This window comes from Ambystoma mexicanum, chromosome 11, assembly GCF_040938575.1.
Source record: "Ambystoma mexicanum isolate Mex_15411 chromosome 11, UKY_AmexF1_1, whole genome shotgun sequence".
Classification (NCBI taxonomy): domain Eukaryota; kingdom Metazoa; phylum Chordata; class Amphibia; order Caudata; family Ambystomatidae; genus Ambystoma; species Ambystoma mexicanum.
The window spans coordinates 999,490,538-999,510,644 of NC_090934.1; the positions used below are offsets into that span (position 1 = coordinate 999,490,538).

General features: G+C 46.0%; 1 protein-coding gene across 1 annotated transcript in view; it reads right to left on the reverse strand.

Moving 5' to 3' along the window:
- Positions 1-20,107, reverse strand: part of FRMD5 (FERM domain containing 5) — a 914,572-nt gene that overhangs the window by 136,034 nt on the left and 758,431 nt on the right. Inside the window, exon 11 of the mRNA XM_069624191.1 lies at positions 4,878-4,952. Coding sequence (XP_069480292.1) covers positions 4,878-4,952 — 75 coding nt within the window. The remainder of the gene's footprint in view (positions 1-4,877; positions 4,953-20,107) is intronic.

A 20,107-nucleotide genomic window follows, 5' to 3' on the forward strand; every position in this document is an offset into this window, starting at 1 on the left:
GGATGTCCCAACATAGTCTATGTCTGAATGATGAAAAGACAGAGCTCCTCATAGTTGGGACTCCACCCACCTTGACACACCTTGACTGAGCATTCAGGTTCTTCACCATTGATGGCCAGAACATTTCAGTCTCACCATCTGTAAAGACTCTGGGGGTCTACCTTGATGCCTCAGTAAGCATGTCACGCCAAATCAGCCACACCACCTCTTCTGCAGCTTACGCTACCAAACTGATATGAGCAAGCAAACCATTCCTATCATCTGATAACTGCCTCACCATCGCAAGAGCCCTTGTAGGTTCAAAGTTGGACTATTGTAATGCCTTGCTTTGCGGCTCATGTGACAAACATAAAAAAGCTCCATGTCATACAAAACAACGCCCTTCGGGCAGCACTGGACCTAAGCAAATTTTACCACATCTCTGGGGCTCGGAGATCTGTACACTGGGTCCCCTTCAGAGAGGATTATATTCAAAATCCTCTCAACTACGCATAAATGTCTATCCAACAATGCCCCATCTTACCTAACCCAGAAAATTACTCGTCATACATCATCCAGACCTCTAATATCCACCCAGAGCCACTGTCTGGTCAAACCTAGATTCAGACGCAAAACAGCTGGTGGCTCTGGCTTGCATACCATGGCAGCAAACCTCTGGAGCAATCTACCCCTGCACATACGCCATGAGCCATCCTATCTCATTTTCCAGAAATGCCTAAAGACCCAGCTCTAAAATGTACCCAGATGCCCCCAGGGTTTGTGCGCTCATACAAACGAAACATAAATCAAATAAATAAACATGTACCTACTGTGGCTGGTGTAAACCGGTTCCCTTACAGTTCCTAGAAAGATGTCTAAATATTACAACCACCAGAGGAATTTATTTTCTAGCAGTGATCCGAGCACGAGTAATGTTCACACCCCTCCAACAACAGGTGCATTACACTAGTGCAGGTTATATCGGGGCAGTAGAGAACCATGTTACAATACAAATGTGGGAATTTGCAAATTCCCTATAGGTTAGTTAAAAACCCTATTTTCAAAATGTTGAACAACCAGCAATAGTGCATCCTTCATGAAGGTGGAGGGAGAGAATCCTGCAGTTCTGACCAAACCAGGACCTTGTTTTCCAGCCATGATGACCTAGAGTCTTGCCTAAAGCCTGGTCATGTGTACCCTTCAGTAGAGTATTTCAATTTCCACTGAGATTTCAATCTGTACAGGAACATCTTTTGACCTCCTTTTTGTAGAGTGCGAGCGCATACATCTCCCATTAGTTTCACTTGAAATGAAGTGCCGATGCTTCAACTATGCTTTAGTATATGAGGGCTGAATGACAAATTATGATCAAGAAGTGTATCTGGCCACAGCAGCCGGTTTCGATCAGTAGCCAATGCAGTACAGCCAGACCACTGGGCCCTTTAAGTGTAGTCGGTCTCCAAATAAGAATCTCTGTGCCACCTACATTTAATTTAAGCCATAAGGCTCCAATCTGATAGAGATGACATGCCTGCACGTACATTTGCAACTTCTGACTCAAGATCTTCACCAAGGTGCAGTAGAAACAGTGTGTCGTCCATGCTTATGTAATATTGAACACCAAAACATTAAACTAAATAAATTCGGTAGACTAGGGGACAGACATAACTATTGAATGGAATCAGGACCAGATGGAAATCATCCAAAACTCTCCAGTCCAAAACCAGTATCTTGGACGGTAAAGGAGACTTTGGCAGAAAAAACAACCTGCATGCTATATTTAATACAACTGAATGGAGGACAGTGTCAAAAGCACCTGACAAATCATACGCAGGCACAGACACTGTCAGCTCAAAAATCAGCAGCATGCCTCAGCCTGGGTTGCCTGGGCAAACATGCTAACCACAGGGTGCAATAAAATCTGAATTGGTTCTGTTGTGACTCGGCTTGCGGCACAGGGATGGCACCCACTGTCCTATGCATGCTAGTGGTTGCTGTGGAGTCTAACGCACATGGAGAAAGGCAGAAACCTCAACTCCTGAATGTCTCAGCGCGGTAACGCGTCATCGTGCTGTACATGCTTCAAAGCAACTGTGTCCGTTTCTGCAGACCGACCTTCCACAGATGTGTAAATAAGAGGAAACATCTAAAAGAGCAGTTTGTTTCACAACTTCATCTCCTGTCCCATTTCTTGAAATTCTGCCCATTTGCTTACCGCTAGCTTAACTCCTGGATTCTTGACCGTGGCTACGCAGACTGGATTGTTTCCGTCTCCCCTCACATTGTTGCTACCAGTTACTTTTATATTGATCCAAGGGCCTGCTATTGACCTTTATCTTGAAAGTACTTCCTGGTTTTGTTTGTTCGAACATCTTTCTGACAATTGGCCTGCCTTTTGAACTACTCTTCAGATTGCTCTCTTGTATAACCGACTGGGAAGTCTCTGTTTGTTTGACCTGCCCCTGGTCACTGCTGATATATATACACTCATTATCCTGTTGTACTGTGACCACCAACCCGATGGCTGGGGCTGTAGAATTCTTCTGAAACTCTGTTTGTTTCACCCAGTCTGTCTGTTGTTTATGGACTCATTCTGGCCTTGCACTTTCCGACCTGTCTTCACTAACCATCTGAACTCTTTCATTAATATTCTCTGATGGATCATGTTCCTCCTCACCGAATGAACTCTGGGTTTCATGCAATGTCTGAATTTACCTGTACTTTGCGATCCTTTAGCTTAGTCCTTGTACCGCCTGAGTCAGGTCCCTGCGGACCACTCCTTTGATGAGTTGCCAGTTGATCTTCTCAGACCCCTTCTAAGGGAGGGGGTATCCCCATGTAGACAGCTGAACATCTGCTCTCTATAAGGTATTGTTAACACAGAATGGTGGGGAGAGTAATGTGGCTTTTCTTTTTAACTATACTTGATTTATTGTGTTTGTGTAGCAGCATGGCAGTGAGCAGTGCCGCATTCCTCATGCATTTTCACCTGAGCGTTTATCACTGATTACTGTGGTTGCCGATCATTCCCACGCAGTACTGTTGGGAGTAAATTCTTGATACCTTCCTGTCAGGATGCAGTCCCTGAGGGCCGTGAGCCTGACAGGAACACATGGTTTCCCTTGACAAAAGCTAGACTATGTTTGATTGCTGCTCACTTCGGAATTTGAGCAAGATATGTCAGTTTGGATATGGCTCGGTGTCTAGCAGGCATTTAAGGGTTCATAGGAGACTTCTTTAAAAGCAGGGTACCCACACCATAGATCAGTGCTTTTGGAAAAATCTCATATGTAAATAGGAGGCTTATATCACTGGAGGACGGGGCGCAGACTAGAAAGGTGTACTTTCTTAGGGGAATAAACACTGCAACTTTCTCGAAGTAAGCTCACCACCTAAACAGCAGAGTTCACTGTGAATGGTGGAAAGCAAGGAATGCCTTGTTAACTCCAAGGGAGCAGGTTTGTTGCAATTAATGGAATCCACATGGGAGGATGCAGATATGGGGAAGAAGCTTCTACGACAGTGGTCTTCAAACTGTGGGGTTGACCCTCCTAGGTGGGCCTAAAGGATGGCGAGAGGGGCTGAGGGCTATTCAAAAAGGGAGTACGGTGACTGATTTCAATAGAACATTTAAGCAGATTTGGCATCTGGAGTGCCCGGCATCACTATATTTTGCTCAACGGGGGTTCAACAACAACACTTTTAATCCGAGGGTGGAGGGGGCACAGCATCAAATAGTTTGAATATCACTGCCCTACGATGTACTGCAGGATTTCTCTGAGAAACATAACACCAGGTATTCACAATTGCTATTGCAAGGTGCGGGATTAGGAGGCACACCATTGGCATACCTAGCTCACTAATGCCCAGAAAGTTAGTTTTGGGTAGTACAGATCTGACTAAAATAGCATGGGTCTATGGCCTCTTGGGCGACCGATTTATAGGTTCTCAAATGATCGTAATACTCCTGATTTTAAACACAGCAGATAAAATGTAGGCTACTTTCATTTTAGTGTGCTAGTGCAAATCTATTTGCGCAAGGTGTGGTAAATAATTGTGTATTGTGTAGGATGCCATTTTTTGAGGGGAGATAATATTACTCTCTAGAGAGATCGAAGAGTTACATTTAGATTTAGCTAAAAAGCAAATTGAAATCATTGTAGGCATCCAGACTAAGCCAAATTTGAACTAGTCTTTCAGATGGATACAAGTTTGCTGAAATACTTCCAAATTCATAAAAGCAACAAGCAACTTGGCTATAGTTGGTGAATAAATCTTGCCTGAGCTGGGAAAGGTCAAATCACAGGACCTGTCAGAAGTCAACAATCAGATTTATAAAAAAAAATGTAAAACACTTTAAAGCTTAAAACAGTGTTAGACGGGAATTAGGGGCAACGTAGAACTTGAGGACGATATAGCTCAGTGGGCTTACTACATCTATGCCTAAGGCTGATGTCTCAGAGTGTAGGGTCTGCAGCTCTGCAGTAGTATAGCAATGCCTTAGTTCTAAGGGTGGATTATTCAGAGTGGCAGGGCATGGGCAGATGGACAGGTTAACTTGAGTCAATTCCAGTATCTATATTTGTGTCTCCTCCTAAAATCCTTACTTAGCAATATCTTCTCAGCGCATGTGAGAAACACGAATGAGTCCACTGCCACACTGCAACAGGAGGCATGATTGACATATGAGCAGTGCATTAAAAGGGAGAAAAGAATAACATGTCACTATCAGTATGTCAGGTTAATATGTGGATTCTCAACCGTTATGGCCAAAACATGACAACATACATGCCTTAAGTTAAATTGTACACAGTTATTTACTTTGTTTTTAGAGCACATCTTTACCAGTGTGCACCTTATCTGGATAGCAATTAAAAACAAGGCTGAGAGTGTCTTACCTGTATCTGAATCGGCTCCCTTTAAAGAATAAGTTGCTACTGGACACAGTACGAACCTGGCTCGACTTCTCCAACCTGCAATATAACAAATGCTTGTATAAGCTTCTGGACATACCGTAACTGCTGACACAAATAAAGGGATAAACAAAGAGGGAGAAAACAAGAGGTCAAAACATCCACTGCTAGCACAAACAAAGGGATAAACCTAAAGACAGAAGCACAAGACATCCTAAAACTGTCAACGCTGACGTGAACACTTAGCAAACCCCAGAGACACCAGATACACACTGCTTGGAGAAAACCAGTGACGCAAGCAGAAGAGGTCCAACACATGCTGCTAACACTAGTACTAGGAGAAACCTACAGACAAAAGACAAGACATAGAAAGTCAACAGACGATAGGGAGAATCCTTGCAAAACTAGAAGAAGATAATCCACCATTCACAGGTGACATATAAGCACAGTGACACAAGATAAAACCAGCAAACACGCTTATCTTACCTAAACATAGGAGAAACCCGTAGATGCAAGCAAAAGAGACATGAAAACATGCACTGCTGACTCAAAAGCAGGGAGAATCCCATCCCAGACACAAGCACAAAATATAAATATATTTCTTACACACTGGGCTTGAAAACATCTACTGTGAACACAAACACAGGACAGGGGGAAGGAAACTTACTAGGCAGATAAAAGTAGCAGTTTATTCACAGAAACAAACGGGAATATACCATGTGAAACTAGCATAAAGGTTGCAAAGCCTAGTGCTGAATCCAGCAGTTAGAAACGTCACACACATGCACAAGAGACCTGCAGTACCCACTGCTAAAACGAATAGATAAACTGAGACACAAGGAAACATGTCTTAACAAAGCACAGCTGACACAAACTCACACACAACCCCAAAGACACACAGAGAACAGGAGGCTAAAATAAAAACACGCTTTAATTACAAACTCAGAAAGAAAGCCAGGGAGACAAACAAAAGAGACTTGAAAACAACCAAAGCTGAGCAAACTGTAGGACCCAGAGACGAGAAGAGACCTACAAAAGAACATTGCGGGCACAAATAGAGAGAATCGCAGAGTTAGTAGATTGAGACCCTCAGGCACATAAGGACAAGATGAGACACAAAAACACTGCTGGCCCAAATGTAAAACAAGATACACAAAAACCACACACTCTTGACATGAACAAATAGAAACCACAAACACCCACTGCTGACCCAAACATAGGTTAAGATCCAGAGCTATAAGCAAAGGAGACTCTAAAACCCTGCCGACACAAACACTGAAACACCTAGATACAGAGGCAAACAGACAAGCCACTGATGACAGAAATAGGTAGAAAACAGAGACACAAACACACAGGGTACTGAAAACATGTACTGCTGACACACAAATAAGAAACCAAAAGGCAAAAGGGGAGACTTAAGAGCATCCGATGCTAGCAGAAATACAGGGAGAAACACACAGACACAAGTAGAGGAGATTCAAAAACCTTTAAGGTTGACACAGAAGCAAGGGGACAAACTCTGAAACACAAGGGACCTAAATCCAGTAGTTACACAAATACTAGGAAAAACAGACACATGAGCATATTAAAGCCAAACACATGTACAGCCAACATAAACATTTAGGGACACCCAGAAACAAAAGGGACCCAAAAACATACACTGCTAACACAAACGCACAGGAAATCCCAGCCACACAAGAAACTTAAAAACACCCAGAGCTTACAAAAACACAGGGAACATCCCAGAGATAAACACATTATAGAAACTATGAAAACACAAACACTGCTCAAACAAACACGAGAGATAAACAAAGATAAAGGCACAAAACATCCTTCGCCGACACAAATACAGGAAGTTAGACACAAATCACAGGAGAGCCACGAGCATCCACTGCTGGCACAAACACATGGGTGGACAACTGGCACCAGGTACACCAAAGAACAAGTTACTTCTTACCTTGTAACGTTCTTTCGACGGGATGTTCCTCCGACGTATTCCTCATCTTAGATATCTCCTTCCAGCTCTGCTGGCCTCGGAATTTTTTTTCTCTAGAGGGCGCTGCGCGTCGACGTCCTCCGAGTAGATGTCCCTCGACAGCCGCCGCATCGACGTCGACGTCATCCTGCCTATAAAGGCCGCGCGCAGCGTCCGTTGCTCAGTTCCGTTTTGTAGCCCACAATAATACTTTCTGGACTAACTAATCACCCTGAAGCAGCGTAAGCTGCAACAACAAGGGAAGTAGAACTGCGGGGATGGATGGGAGGGTCGATGAGGAATACGTCAGAGGAACATCCCGTTGAAAGAACGTTACAAGGTAAGAAGTAACTTGTTCTTCGAAGGGATTGTGTCCTCCGACGTATTCCTCATCTTAGATAGGCTCCCATAGCAGTATTCTATTATCGGAGGAGGTAGTACTGACTTCACGCTGTCTTCTATTGATGAATAGAATGCAGTACAGCCCTTCCAAACCTAGTCTCTTGACTGGAGGAGGAATCCAAATTGTAAAAACGTGTAAAGGTATGGACAGACGACCATGCAGCGGCCGCACAGATGTCTTTAACCGGCACGCCTCTTTTGAGGGCCGATGAAGCTGCAATACCTCTGGTCGAATGAGCCCTAAGGTTTTGAGGGGGCTCTTTCCCTGCCAGTTTATAACATTCCAGAATGGCTATAATGATCCATCTGGAAATGGTCTGCTTAGTTATTGGTAACCCCAGCTTGTGACCTGCGTAACCTACAAACAGCTGGTCTGCCTGTCTTATCCTGGCTAGTCTACTGATGTAAAAACTTAAAACCCTCCTAGGGTCTAGCCTGTGTAACCTCTCTTCCTCTTTCCCCGGGTGAGGAGGAGGATAGAAAGATGGTAGGGTAATCTTCTGAGTGATATGGAATTCAGAAACCACCTTTGGGAGGAAATTAGGTTTCACTTGCAGGACAACTTTGTCTTTGTGAAATATTGTGTGAGGGGGTTTACAAGAAAGAGCTTGTAATTCGCTCACCCTTCTAGCAGATGTAAGTGCTATTAATAAAACAGTTTTAAGGGTAAGGAATCTTAACGAACAAGAATGGAGAGGTTCGAAAGGTGTACCCATCAGGAAAGTTAGTACTAAGTTTAAATCCCATAGGGGAATTTGGAATGGTCTTGGGGGATAAACATTGGTTAACCCCTTTAGAAACTGTATTACCAAGGGTAATTTGAAATAGGATGGTTCTTCCGCAGTACGCTTAAAGATGGATAGCGCTGCGAGATAGCCCTTAATGGTGCCAACTTGAAGGCCTGAATTTGCCAAATGTAGTAGGAAGGACAAAACCATTGGTGTACCACATGAAAAAGGGTCGATATTCTGTTCTCTACACCAGCTGCAAAATCTGTTCCAACGGCAGCGGTATAAAGACTTTGTTGCTGGCCTCCTTGCCGAAAGCAACACCTCCATAACATCATCAGGGAGGTCCCAATCCTTGTACCTCAGCCCTTCAGAAGCCAAGCGTGAAGGTTGAGGGTTTTGATGTCTGGATGGAGAACCTGACCTCCCTTCTGTGAGAGTAGGTTCTCTCTGAGTGGAAGTCGAATTGGAGGGCAGATGGACAAGTCTAGAAGGTCCGGGTACCACGTTCTCCTGGCCCAATCCGGGGCAATTAGGATCATGGTTCTCCGGAACCTTCTCAACCTCCTGATCATTTGAGGAATGACAGGGACCGATGGGAACGCGTACAGAAGCGGAAACTCCCAGTCCACTATGAACGCGTCTCCCAGAGCTCCTCTCGGAGGAAATTCCCTTGAGCAGAACAGGTCGCATTTCCTGTTTAGGCTGGTGGCGAACAGATCTACCTGAGGGGTTCCCCAAAGGGCGAAGATCTCTTGAAGGACTTCCTGAGCTAGCTCCCACTCGTGGGAGACTGTGTTCTGCCTGCTCAGAGCGTCCGCTGTCAAGTTCTTCTCTCCGGCTAGGTGAACTGCCGATAGAGAGATTCCTTCTTGGATTGCCCAAAACCAGAGCTGCAGCGCCTCTCTGCACAGGGGTAGTGATCCTACGCCTCCTCTTTTGTTGAGGTAATGCATGGCCACCGTGTTGTCCGTCATTATCAGGACGTTCTTCCCTTGTACAGCTGGCAGGAACGCCTTCAGCGCAAGTCTGATGGCTCTCAGCTCTAACAGGTTGATATGTAGTCTGGACTCCGATGGAGACCAACGACCGCTGATGGTCAAGTCGTTGGCGTGGGCTCCCCACCCCGTGAGTGAGGCATCCGTGACTACTGTTATCTCCGGCCAGGGTTGCCAAAACTGTTCTCCTTTCAGAATGTTCTCCTGACAGGCCCACCACTGAAGGTCTCGAGCCACCCTGCCGGGAACCTGAAGAAGATCTGTCATTCTCCCTGAGAATTGTGACCACTGAGTCCTCAGTGCCCACTGGAGGGATCTCATTCTCAGGCGAGCCTCTGGCACTAGGAAAATGCAGGATGCCATGAGGCCTAGCAACCTCAAAAAGTCGAAGGCTGGGAGACATTGGGCATGTTGGAACTTGGTAACCATCTGTAGAATATCTTGAGCCCTCACCTCTGGTGGCGAGGCTTTTCCCAGGGAAGTGTCCAGGATCGCTCCTATGAACTGGAGTCTCTGCGATGGTATCATTTGTGACTTCTTTAAATTGAGGGAGAAGCCCAGTCTGTGAAGGAAGTGGCACATGTGATTTAGCTGGATCTGAGCTTGTTCCGGAGAAACAGCCCTGATCAACCAATCGTCCAGGTAGGGGTAGACGTGAATCCCTTCCCTCCTTAGACTTGCAGCCACTACCGACATTAACTTGGTGAAGACCCTCGGGGCGGAGGTCAGCCCAAATGGCAGCACTCGAAATTGATAGTGAGAGTTGCCAATTGCGAACCTCAGGTATTTCCTGTGTTTGAGATGGATAGGCACATGGAAATAAGCGTCCTGAAGGTCCAGAGATACCAACCAGTCCTGGAACTGAAGGGCCTGGAGGATCTGAGAAAGAGTGACCATCTTGAATTTGTCTTTTCTGAGGAATTTGTTAAATTCTCGCAAGTCCAAGATGGGTCTCAGTCCTCCGTCTTTCTTTGGAATGAGAAAGTAAGGGGAGTACCAGCCCTTGTTCCTCTCCGCTACAGGTACCGGTTCTATGGCACCTTTCTCTAACAGGTCCCAAATTTCCTGCAAGAGGAGCGGATCTGGAGCTTTCTGAGAGTTGATCCCCGGAGGATGACTCTGAGGTATACGTAGGAAAGGCAGGCGGTAACCTTGGGCAACTGTTTCCAATGCCCAAGCGTCTGATGTGATAGCCTGCCATACCGCCAGATGTTGAGTAAACCTGCCTCCTACAGGTGTCCTGTGAGGGAAGTCCTCAGAGTGGTTTTGGGGCGGCTGATGCAGATGCCGATGGTAAAGAGGTACCTGCTGTTGCTGCGGCTTTTGAATATCTACCCCGTCCACCTTGGGTAGTTCTTCTTTGTCCCCTTTGAGCCGGTCGTCCTCTACCTCTGCCGAATGCGGAGTAGAAGCAAAAGGACTTGCCCCTCGCAGAGGTTCCTGTGGGACGAAAAGGAGTCTGACGGATTGCAGCTCCTAGGGATTTTGCTGCTGCTTTTGAAGTTTGCAGTTTCTCTAAACTGTCATCCGCCTTTTTCCCGAACAATGAAGAGCCATTGAATGGCATGTTCAAGAGCCTGGCTTGCACATCTGGGGCAAAACCAGACTTTCTCAACCAAGCGAATCTCCTGGTTGATGTACTTGCCGCCATTGCTCTGCTGATACTGTCAGCCGAATCAATGCCCGCCTGGAGGGATTCGCACATAGCGTCTTTACCGTCCTGTATAATATTCAGGAACCCATCCCTTTCTTCTCCCTCCGGGATGCAGTCAGCCGCTGTAGAAGCACACTCCCAAAGTGTATGGCTGAACCTAGCAAGGGTGCAAGTAGCATTAACAGATTTTAATGCCATGCTACATGCTGAAAAGACTTTCTTTGCCATAGCATCATATTTTTTATCGTCCCTGTCCTGTGGGACGGTAGGATAAGCCGTCTTGACATCGGTAGAGGATGCTGCCTGTACCACCAGACTTTCTGGGGATGGGTGTTTAGACAAAAACTCTGGGTCTGTAGAAGATACCCTGTACTTTGTAGACAGTTTTTTATTTACTGCTGGTACTACATCTGGGGTTTCCCAGTTTGTCATGATCTTTCTCTGAAGAGCTTTATGAAAAGGCACCACAGGATCCTCCTGTGGGCCTTTGTCAAGAATATCCGTGAGGTCATCTTGTTGGAAAGATTGTGAAGGTGCAGACCACCCCATGAACTCTGTGATCCTGGCCATTAAGGCTCTATAGGGGGTTTCAGCATGCTCCCCCGGGTCTGGTTTAGCAAACTCCACCTCAGGGGAAGTGTCTAACCCACTTGCCTCATGTAAGGAATCATGAAGACCCTTTAACCTGCGCTCTTCAGAGGAAAATTCCTCTCTAATTGGGGTTACAGGTCCCTGCAACTCAAATGTGTCTTCCTGTTCAGACAATTCACCCTCTTCCAAAATTGAGGGCATAGTTCTCAATTGTTCTGAACTCATAAAGGGAGTAAATCCCATTTCCAAGGCAGAGGGTGCCGAACTTGTCATTATCGGCCTCGAAAACGTCGATGTCGTCGACGCCGACGTCGAAGGCTTCGAGGGTGGCGTCGAAAACAAAGGCGGAGGCCTCGAAGACCTCGACAGAATTGGAATTCTACTCGACAATCTCGAAGCCATCGACGTCGAGGACCTGGGGATAGTCACTGGGTGTGTCGTAACTGTGACTTTTCTTGGCGTCGACGCCGGTGTCGAAGCTGGCGTCGAGTCGACAGACCCGTGTGTCGAAGGTCCCTCCGATGTCGACGGAAACCTCATCGACGGCGTCGACGGAACCTTCGAGGAAGGTTTGGAGGTCACAGTCCTACTCGAGGGTTCGAGACGCGCTCGAGAGGTTTCCTTCGCCGGGTACTGCGACTCGCAGCGTTTTTGACCTTCGGTTCTTTCGACCAGAGCATCGCTCTCGGCAGTCTTCGAGGGGGTTGAGGCCGCTTTCTCGAAGACGCTCATCATATTTTTGCGGAATTCCTCCCATTCAGCCCGGGAACTATGTTTCGGGGGCAAGGGATTCTTTTTGGCGAAACAGAGGAAGAGGAAGACGGAGAAGGGGATCTTCGACGTCTCCTCTTCGAGTGCTTCGATCTCGAGGAGTGATGAGACCCACTCCGAGACCTGGAGCGCGAATGGTGACGAGGAGACGAATGTCTCGACTTCGTCGACGAAGAAGAAGCTTTAAAAGTCTTACCTTTCTCCAGCTTCCCCTTACGCTCCTTCAGGGCCTTAGCTGTCATGGACATACAGTCCTCGCATTCCGAACAATGGTGTTCAGCTCCCAAACACCACAGACAAACTCTGTGAGGGTCAGTCAACGACATCTTTTTCCCACAATCTCGACATTTCTTGAAGCCGGATCGAGGAGTTGTCGGTTCCGACGAGGAAGCCATCGAGTACGGATCGAATGACTCGAGGTAAATAGGATTAATCTGACTAAGAACTGAGCAACGGTATTCCGAGGCACTGAGTAAGCGCGGAAAAACAGAACTGAGCAACGGACGCTGCGCGCGGCCTTTATAGGCAGGATGACGTCGACGTCGATGCGGTGGCTGTCGAGGGACATCGACTCGGAGGACGTCGACGCGCAGCGCCCTCTAGAGAAAAATTTTTCCGAGGCCAGCAGAGCTGGAAGGAGATATCTAAGATGAGGAATACGTCGGAGGACACAATCCCTTCGAAACACCCTTTACGGGACACATATTTAAAAAATAATTTTGACATACAAGCGCATGGAACCTGAAAGCACACAATGCTGGCAAGCACAGGGACACACCCAGGAGAGACCTAGGCTAAAGAATTCCAAAACACTAATTACTGACATGAACAATGTACAAGGGAAATCCCTGAAACTCTACAACAAATCATCGTCCCAAAGCAGCCACTGCTCTCTCTTTCAACCCACCCCAACACACAGACACACACACCTGCTAATACACGCATAGGACAAAACCCTGCGTCATGCACATAATGTCCTTAACCACTTTAAGACTGTTTGCATTCAATAAAGAATAATGCTGAAGAAGTGAACGTAAATGCCCTTTGCAGCAATGGGGGGTATGTTAGGTTATATTGATAAAGTTCACATACACCAGAAATGGTTCTTAGAGCTAAAATATCCACTGTTCACATACACACCCAGAAACATAAGTACAAAAGAATTGTAAACAGCCACTGCTGACACAAACACAGGCAGAACCAATGAGACCTCACCAAGGAGGATACCAGAAACTGATATGGCTAACAGAACCACAGAGAAACCCTGAAACATTAGACAAGGGAAATGAAAGCAACCTCTTCTGGCACAAACAAAAGCCAAACCAATGAAAATCCAAAGAAGTGCAATATGAACACATGAACAGTGCACACGGAGCCGTGAAAACCCACTTCAGCTGTGAGGTCAAACATTGTGACCAACCCAGTAAAATGGGCATAAGGGAAACATAATAAACCACACAAACATCAGCAGCACAAGTGGCAGAAACACAACCACCTCTTGCAAAAGGCATACCCCCACTACCATAATACGAATTAAGAAGCCAGCAGCAATTCGCATATTCCCCCCCATGAGCACATGGCTGCAGTAACAAATGCAGCCACCGGTTGCCACAGTGAGAAATCTAGATACGCACTCCAGTAACAAATACTGACACCCAGAAACAGTGATAAGTACACGGACATCAATTAACAATGACAATTACGGATTAACACAACTCGCAGCAGCTACCCACTATCAGTGTCAAATAAAGGCACGCACTGCAGAATTAACATTTTAAAAATGGCTGAAAGAAAACTGCTGCCCAGTGGCAGATTTAGGCACCCAGTGTCACAGCTACACATTTAAACACCTGTTGCTATGGTGACAAATCTAGACCGCCCCATTGCCACCGTAGCAAATTCAGACACCTGCCACCATAGGGGAAGCTACGCAAACATCCACTGCTAATGACACATTGACAAAGATACCTACCACCCAAGACTAATGCAGACACCCATTACCACAATGACGAACACACACATTACCAAAGTACCACACTGCCATAGAAGTGATCTGTCCAGAAGTTGAAAAGATTGGGACGTTTTCTATTTGTGGACAGCACTGGCCATACTTTTGGAAGCCAAAATACTAATTAAGGAGTGCAAACCCACCCACAAAACTCTGCTTAATATGTTATTGCTTGACAGAAAAGGAATGGGTGCTGCAGCATGCAGTTGAGTTCCAGGCAGATCACATCACTGCACAGTAATCATTGCAGGATACACACTATTACAGTGACACATACACTTATATAAACTCAGAAACACACAACAGCGACAGACCCAGAAACTCAGTGTCAAACTGTGAAATTCACTGTCATTCACTGCGCACAGCCTCCACCACAGTGAAAAGTGTAACTGCAGAACCCACATCTTTCATATTGTCAGCAGTGACTTGTTACAAGACAGACTTGAAGACAGTGTTGATTCTTTCTCTGCTTATTCCACGCTGCTCAAACTAAATCACTTCAGCCACATTTCGTTTTTTCTTCCAGGGATGTTGCACTAGTACCATCCAGGCCATCTCCTCTTTTGAAACCTTCAATGAATCCACAATGTAACATTCTATGCTGGGCTTCTCCATTTGCTTTCTAAACACGCCGATGAACCTTCACTCCTCTCATTCTGTCCTCTTGTCTTTGATTTCTGAATTAGAGAGCTGCCCATCCTGCTGAGCACTTCTAAACAATTTCTTGGTGCCCCCATTGACCTATGGCATGAACATCATGTTGCAATAGCTGAAGAACTGCTTTGTATCATTTTATTTTTTTAGGGTCTCCTGCCAGTGATCCTTATGCAGCTGCCTCTTGTATCCTTTATGCCATATAGGATTAGCTTTCCTAATGTCGTCTTTTTTTCCTCCTTAAAATCTGGTGAACGCATCAGTCACTCGCTTCTTAATGGCCAGGCCATACACTCTAGAAAAAACAAGTTGCACTCAGGCCTCCCCACTCTCTACAGATGTTCTTCAGGCAAACTTCTTCTTTGGCAGTCAATACACAAACTGTTATGATAATTCGCTTTGAGAGATTTTCTTGGTCCTCTTGCTCGTCAGATAGATTTTGAAACTCTTGTTCTACCTCACTTGCTTCGACTGCCTATTCTGCCTGCCCTCTAATGATCTGCCACCAAGATCTTCCAATTTTCCATTCCCTCTCATCCTGCCCAATGTGTTGTTTTTAATGAGCAGCGACTGCGAGGATGAACTTGACTGAATGGTGTTTGGAGTTAATTTTTGTAAGCAAACATTTTGCATAATATTTGGCAGTGGAAGCTTCACCTCCAGGCCCAGAGTGTACCACATTTAATTGCCCTTCACTCCACAAATCCTAAAAGTCTGGTAATTTCTTATGGACCTCTGTAGCGTTAACAAAGGGCTGTTGGTGTTGGCAGTGTGAGAAACCTAAGGGTATTCTTCCAGTAAGACCTTGAGAATCCCTTATTCAGGTGGCTAGGACACAGCCATCACTGTTGGATACAGTTCCTGGGGGTGGACCAGTGCGGGAGGATCACCTGGGTAGGGGAACCCAGGGTTTTGCTCTGCGGAATACCCCAGGTGAGACGCAGTATTGTGCCAGAGAAGGAGAGTAGGGCGAAATATCTGAGGCTTTCATGGGCTGTAATGCATCTGCCTCCCTTCCTCCTGTTAGATCTCCCTGGCCCTGATCCAACAACCCCTCCATACGTAATCAATCCTCTAAGGTCCCAAACCCGGTTATACCCAAAAAGCATAACTCCCGGAATCCATGTTTCAACAGTCTCCATTTGAATACTCCCTATACTTCTTTCCGTCCCTCTGATTGTCATTTTCCAAAATCCCAACCTACTATGACAGAACACTACTGTTCCCACCATCCCCTATGTTCTGTTCTTCATCCCGGTCATTCTCGTCCCTTACACTAGCCTTCCTTATCCCGTCCCGTAGGATACTCTGACACTCCAATGCCAGCCCCCCTTTTCCGATACAAATACTTTTTCACACCAAAGACAATGGACAGATAACAAACCTGTTTATCTGACAAGTCCCAACCTGAGGGTCAAGCAAAGTCAGGCAATTGACTGAAATCACACAAACCTGATGGCCCCTCTTTTTGCCCACAGGGATAAAAGGTGGGACAGGAGAGTGCAGTACGAGTAAGGTGAGTACAGCAGACAGCACAACGAGATGGCTACCACGCAGCAGGTCAAAAGAAGGAGAAAGGCATCAGGAAGCGAGAGGGAGACAAGGAGAGAAGTGACTTTGCCCTTTTCGTCCCAGGCCCGCAGAGCCTTCATGGAAGAGAGCCTAAGTCTGCGAACAATAGCACAAGTGTCCTGCAGCAGATGTTAATGGTACACGGGGCAAACCTATGCCGATAAGCAGGAGCTAGGGAAGCTCCCGCATCTGTGGTACCGACCTTGACTCCAGAAAGGCAACAGCCAAGCGGTTCGACACAACCGGTGAGTCGAGGGGAAAACACATAAGAACTGTGCTGCGATGAGTGAGAATCGCAAAGTGGCAAGTTTTTGAACCAAAGCTGATGAACTTTGAATGAACGGTAAAAAGTGTGAAGGAGAGACCAGCTACAGAGGGAAAGCGACACCACGTGGGTGCTAACTCGAGAGGCTCTGGTTGAGCCCCATATGAAAGAAACTACAAGTACTAGGAGGCCGTATGAGGGCGGGTGAAATAGGTCAAAGTGGTCATAGAGAGGGTCGAGCTAAATCCCTGTAAAATCGAAAGACTTTGATCTACAAGCACTGTGAAAGAAAGGGAAGTGAATCCCAACGATATTGGCCAAATGTGAATGTGAAGTAGAAAGGGGTCTGAGCCCGACCAAGGGAGACCCAGGGGTGAAGCCATCACCAGAGAAGATAAAAAGAGAAGAGGGGTCTGAGCCTGACCGTGGAAGATCCAAGGGTGAAGCTATCACCCAAAGTTGTTTGATAAACTACTGTTCCCAAGAGTAGTAAAGTTAAATTGACTTTACTTACCTGTTTTTCCTATGTAGGTCCAGTACACCCCATCTTATGTGGAAGTACTGGGGGATTACTTAGTAGCCCCTTTTCCTGCTTACTCATGTAACATTTGTTATGTTACCCTCACTATAATTAATGGCTGGTGGCAGTGGTTTCATTTTCCTACCATTGTACGTGTTTACCACAGGCTTAATCCTCAGCTGCAGTATTGCACCCATGGCTGCCCATTTTGTCAAAATGGCCCCGGTCTTCTTTTTTCGCCATTTCTTGCTTGTGAGGTCTATCTTGAGTTTTACTCTGCATGTTTGACCCTGTTGTTCATTTTGTTTTTGGCGGGCTTCGTGCTAAAACCCGCCTCTGGCTCCAGTGTGTCTGGAAGGGCAGCAAGCGAGGGAGGTGCCCGAAACTCCCTAACCTTAGTCTCCTTGGTTACCTGAATGCACCCAGTGCTGACTGGCTGGCTGTTTGTCCTTGGAGGACAGCCACCCTGCTGTGTCAGTGACAGCTAGGCTGTGCATGAATGGGAGAAACCTGCATTAAAGGTGAGGTCTCTTGAACAGAAGGCAGAGTCGACCACTGGATGAAACATCCGACAAAGGAAACTGGAAGAGAAGCTTGCTGCACCCCCCTGGACCTTTGAACTGCCCGGTGAAGCCCTGCTGCAGTGCTGAAGCTCCAATTTTCACGTTGACTAGAGAAGCCCGGAACGGACGTCTTCTTCCCTTGGGTTGGTGGGATCCCCAAGACGAACTCTGCTGAGAAACCTCTCCCTGCTGGCTGTACTTCTTTGCTGCTGCTGGAACCGAGTGCCAGGGGTCAGGAAAACATAATCGAGTGCATCGTCTTTAAGCCGGACCGAAGCTCTAGGAAGATCCCGAGGACCCTCCCGAAGTAGGACGACCCAAGCCTGAGCCACCTCAACAGAGTGCTGGACCCCATAAGCAAGGGTAACCCATCAAGTGTCCAAGAACCGCGGTAGTGCTATTGACCGGTTGCTGTAACCTCAAAGTGCCACTGATTTGGAAGAGCCCATAGCTGCCGCCGACCTTCAAACTGCAGTGCAGGAGTCCTCCAGACGTCCTCCCGCTTGTCCCCATGTCTGAAGCCCAGGATCTGCAAGACTGCAACCAGAACAGAAGCCAGCTGGATCCTCTTCTTCCAACCTAAGGTACTGTCTTGACTAAGGGGTATTTACCTCATTGGTCTGTACCTTGCTTGTTCTCACTGGAGACTTGCAGTAGCTGCAGTAGCTGCTTTTTCTGCAGAATTGCTTGCAGCTTTGCCCTTCACAGCCTAACAGCTTGTGGCCCAACAGTGATTATTTTCTACAAACTCTCTTAAAACATTGTGCAAGACTTTTGCGCTGTCTAAAGAAGTGCCTCAGCTCCATTGACATTGTTGACATTGTGTGTACTGGCTCCCTGCAGACTCTTCTGGCCCATTGACTTTGGTTTTAACTGTCACTCATATGTGGTGCATATGTTTATTTTGTATTGCTGGGGAAGGTCTAAACTAGACTTCATTGGGAGATTGAAAAGTATTCCCATGCTCTGAGAACCTGTTAACCTTTTTCTTACCCTGACCTTTTTCTTGTCCACAACCTCAGCATTGCATTAAGTGTAAACAGTGATATATCATTGTCACAGTGTCCTAGTAATTGAAGTCACCTCAGGGTGTAGGAGGTGTGTGTGTGACAACCCACAAGGGTATCTACTTGCTTATCTTAAATCTGAGGAAGTGTTATGAAGTCTATTTTATTGTTGCATAGTGCCCTTTTTAACGAAGGCTTATTTAAACTGACTGTTAAATAAATCATTATTTTACTAGATAACCTTGAGTATAAGTGTTATTTGGATACCTGTAATTGTGAATCTTAGTGTTACATCTGTACAGCTCACATTTACACCTCTTGAGATAAGTTGCACTGCTCAGTCACTCTACCAACTTGTGTAGTACAGACCTATACCAATAGGTAGGTTACCTATTACCAAGAGGAGAAGGCTGATGTAGTCTCCCACAGGGTTACTGCATCCTATCTTGCCTAACACTGGTGGTAGGCGGTGAGGATTTATGTAGAGTTGGTGTCCAACTAAACAATCCACAAGGCTAAGGTCCATCAAAAAGTAAAGCAATTGTAACATGCCAAATATGGATAACTTCAATGAGGCAGCCCAGGGTATTCTGACAGTAGATCAACTGAAAGAAATGTGCAAATCTAGGGGTCTGCCTGTTAAAGGAAATAAAGGTGAATTGATTGCAAGGTTGTTAAATTGCCAAAGTTTGGGCAGTGGCCCTGTAACACCTACTATCCCATGTAATGTGGGAAATGATGATGAGGATGACAGTTTAGGGTCAGAAGAAGTAGATGAGTCCCAGGAAGAGGGCCTCTCTTTGCCACAGCCTGCCCTTCGGCCTCAGCCTGTTTCCATTGAGACCCTGCAAGGTTCAACATTAAGCCCAGAATATGTTTTTCTTGAAAACTAAAGGATTAGAGAAGAAATTCAAAAAGTTAAATGCTCAAACAGAAGCTAAACATCAGGACATCAGGCTCAGGGAGTTGGAAATGCAACATGAAATTGATATGAAAAGACTGTCTCTTGAATATGCTTCCCTCCCAGGGTCTTCTAGGTTTTCAAGTCCCAAGAGGCCTCGCCTGCCCAAAGAAGCACTGAGTATGTATGATGCAAATCTTGATGTATTGAATTGGTTGAGTACATTTGAATACGCCCATGGTCTTCAAGGAATCAGTGGGAATGATTTAATCCCTTGGCTCATGTCTAGGCTCCCCCTGAATGGCTTTGATGCTGTAATGGAGTTGGGTGCCATTGAGAGAAATTATTTTGAATCAGTGAATCTGGCATTAATAGCCAGATTTGGGAAAACTCCTTCCCAGTACCTTGAGAGGTTTAGGACCCACAAAACGACTGATGGTACCTGGGTATGTGAGAGTTTAAAGAACTCAGCTGGTTGGGTTAAGGGTGACAGAGTGAACACCTTTGAAGGAATGAGAAATCTGTTTGTGTTAGAATCTATTTTTGATGCCTGCTCTCCTGAGCTGAGACAGCACTTGGCTGCCTCAAAAGAGATTGATCCCAAAA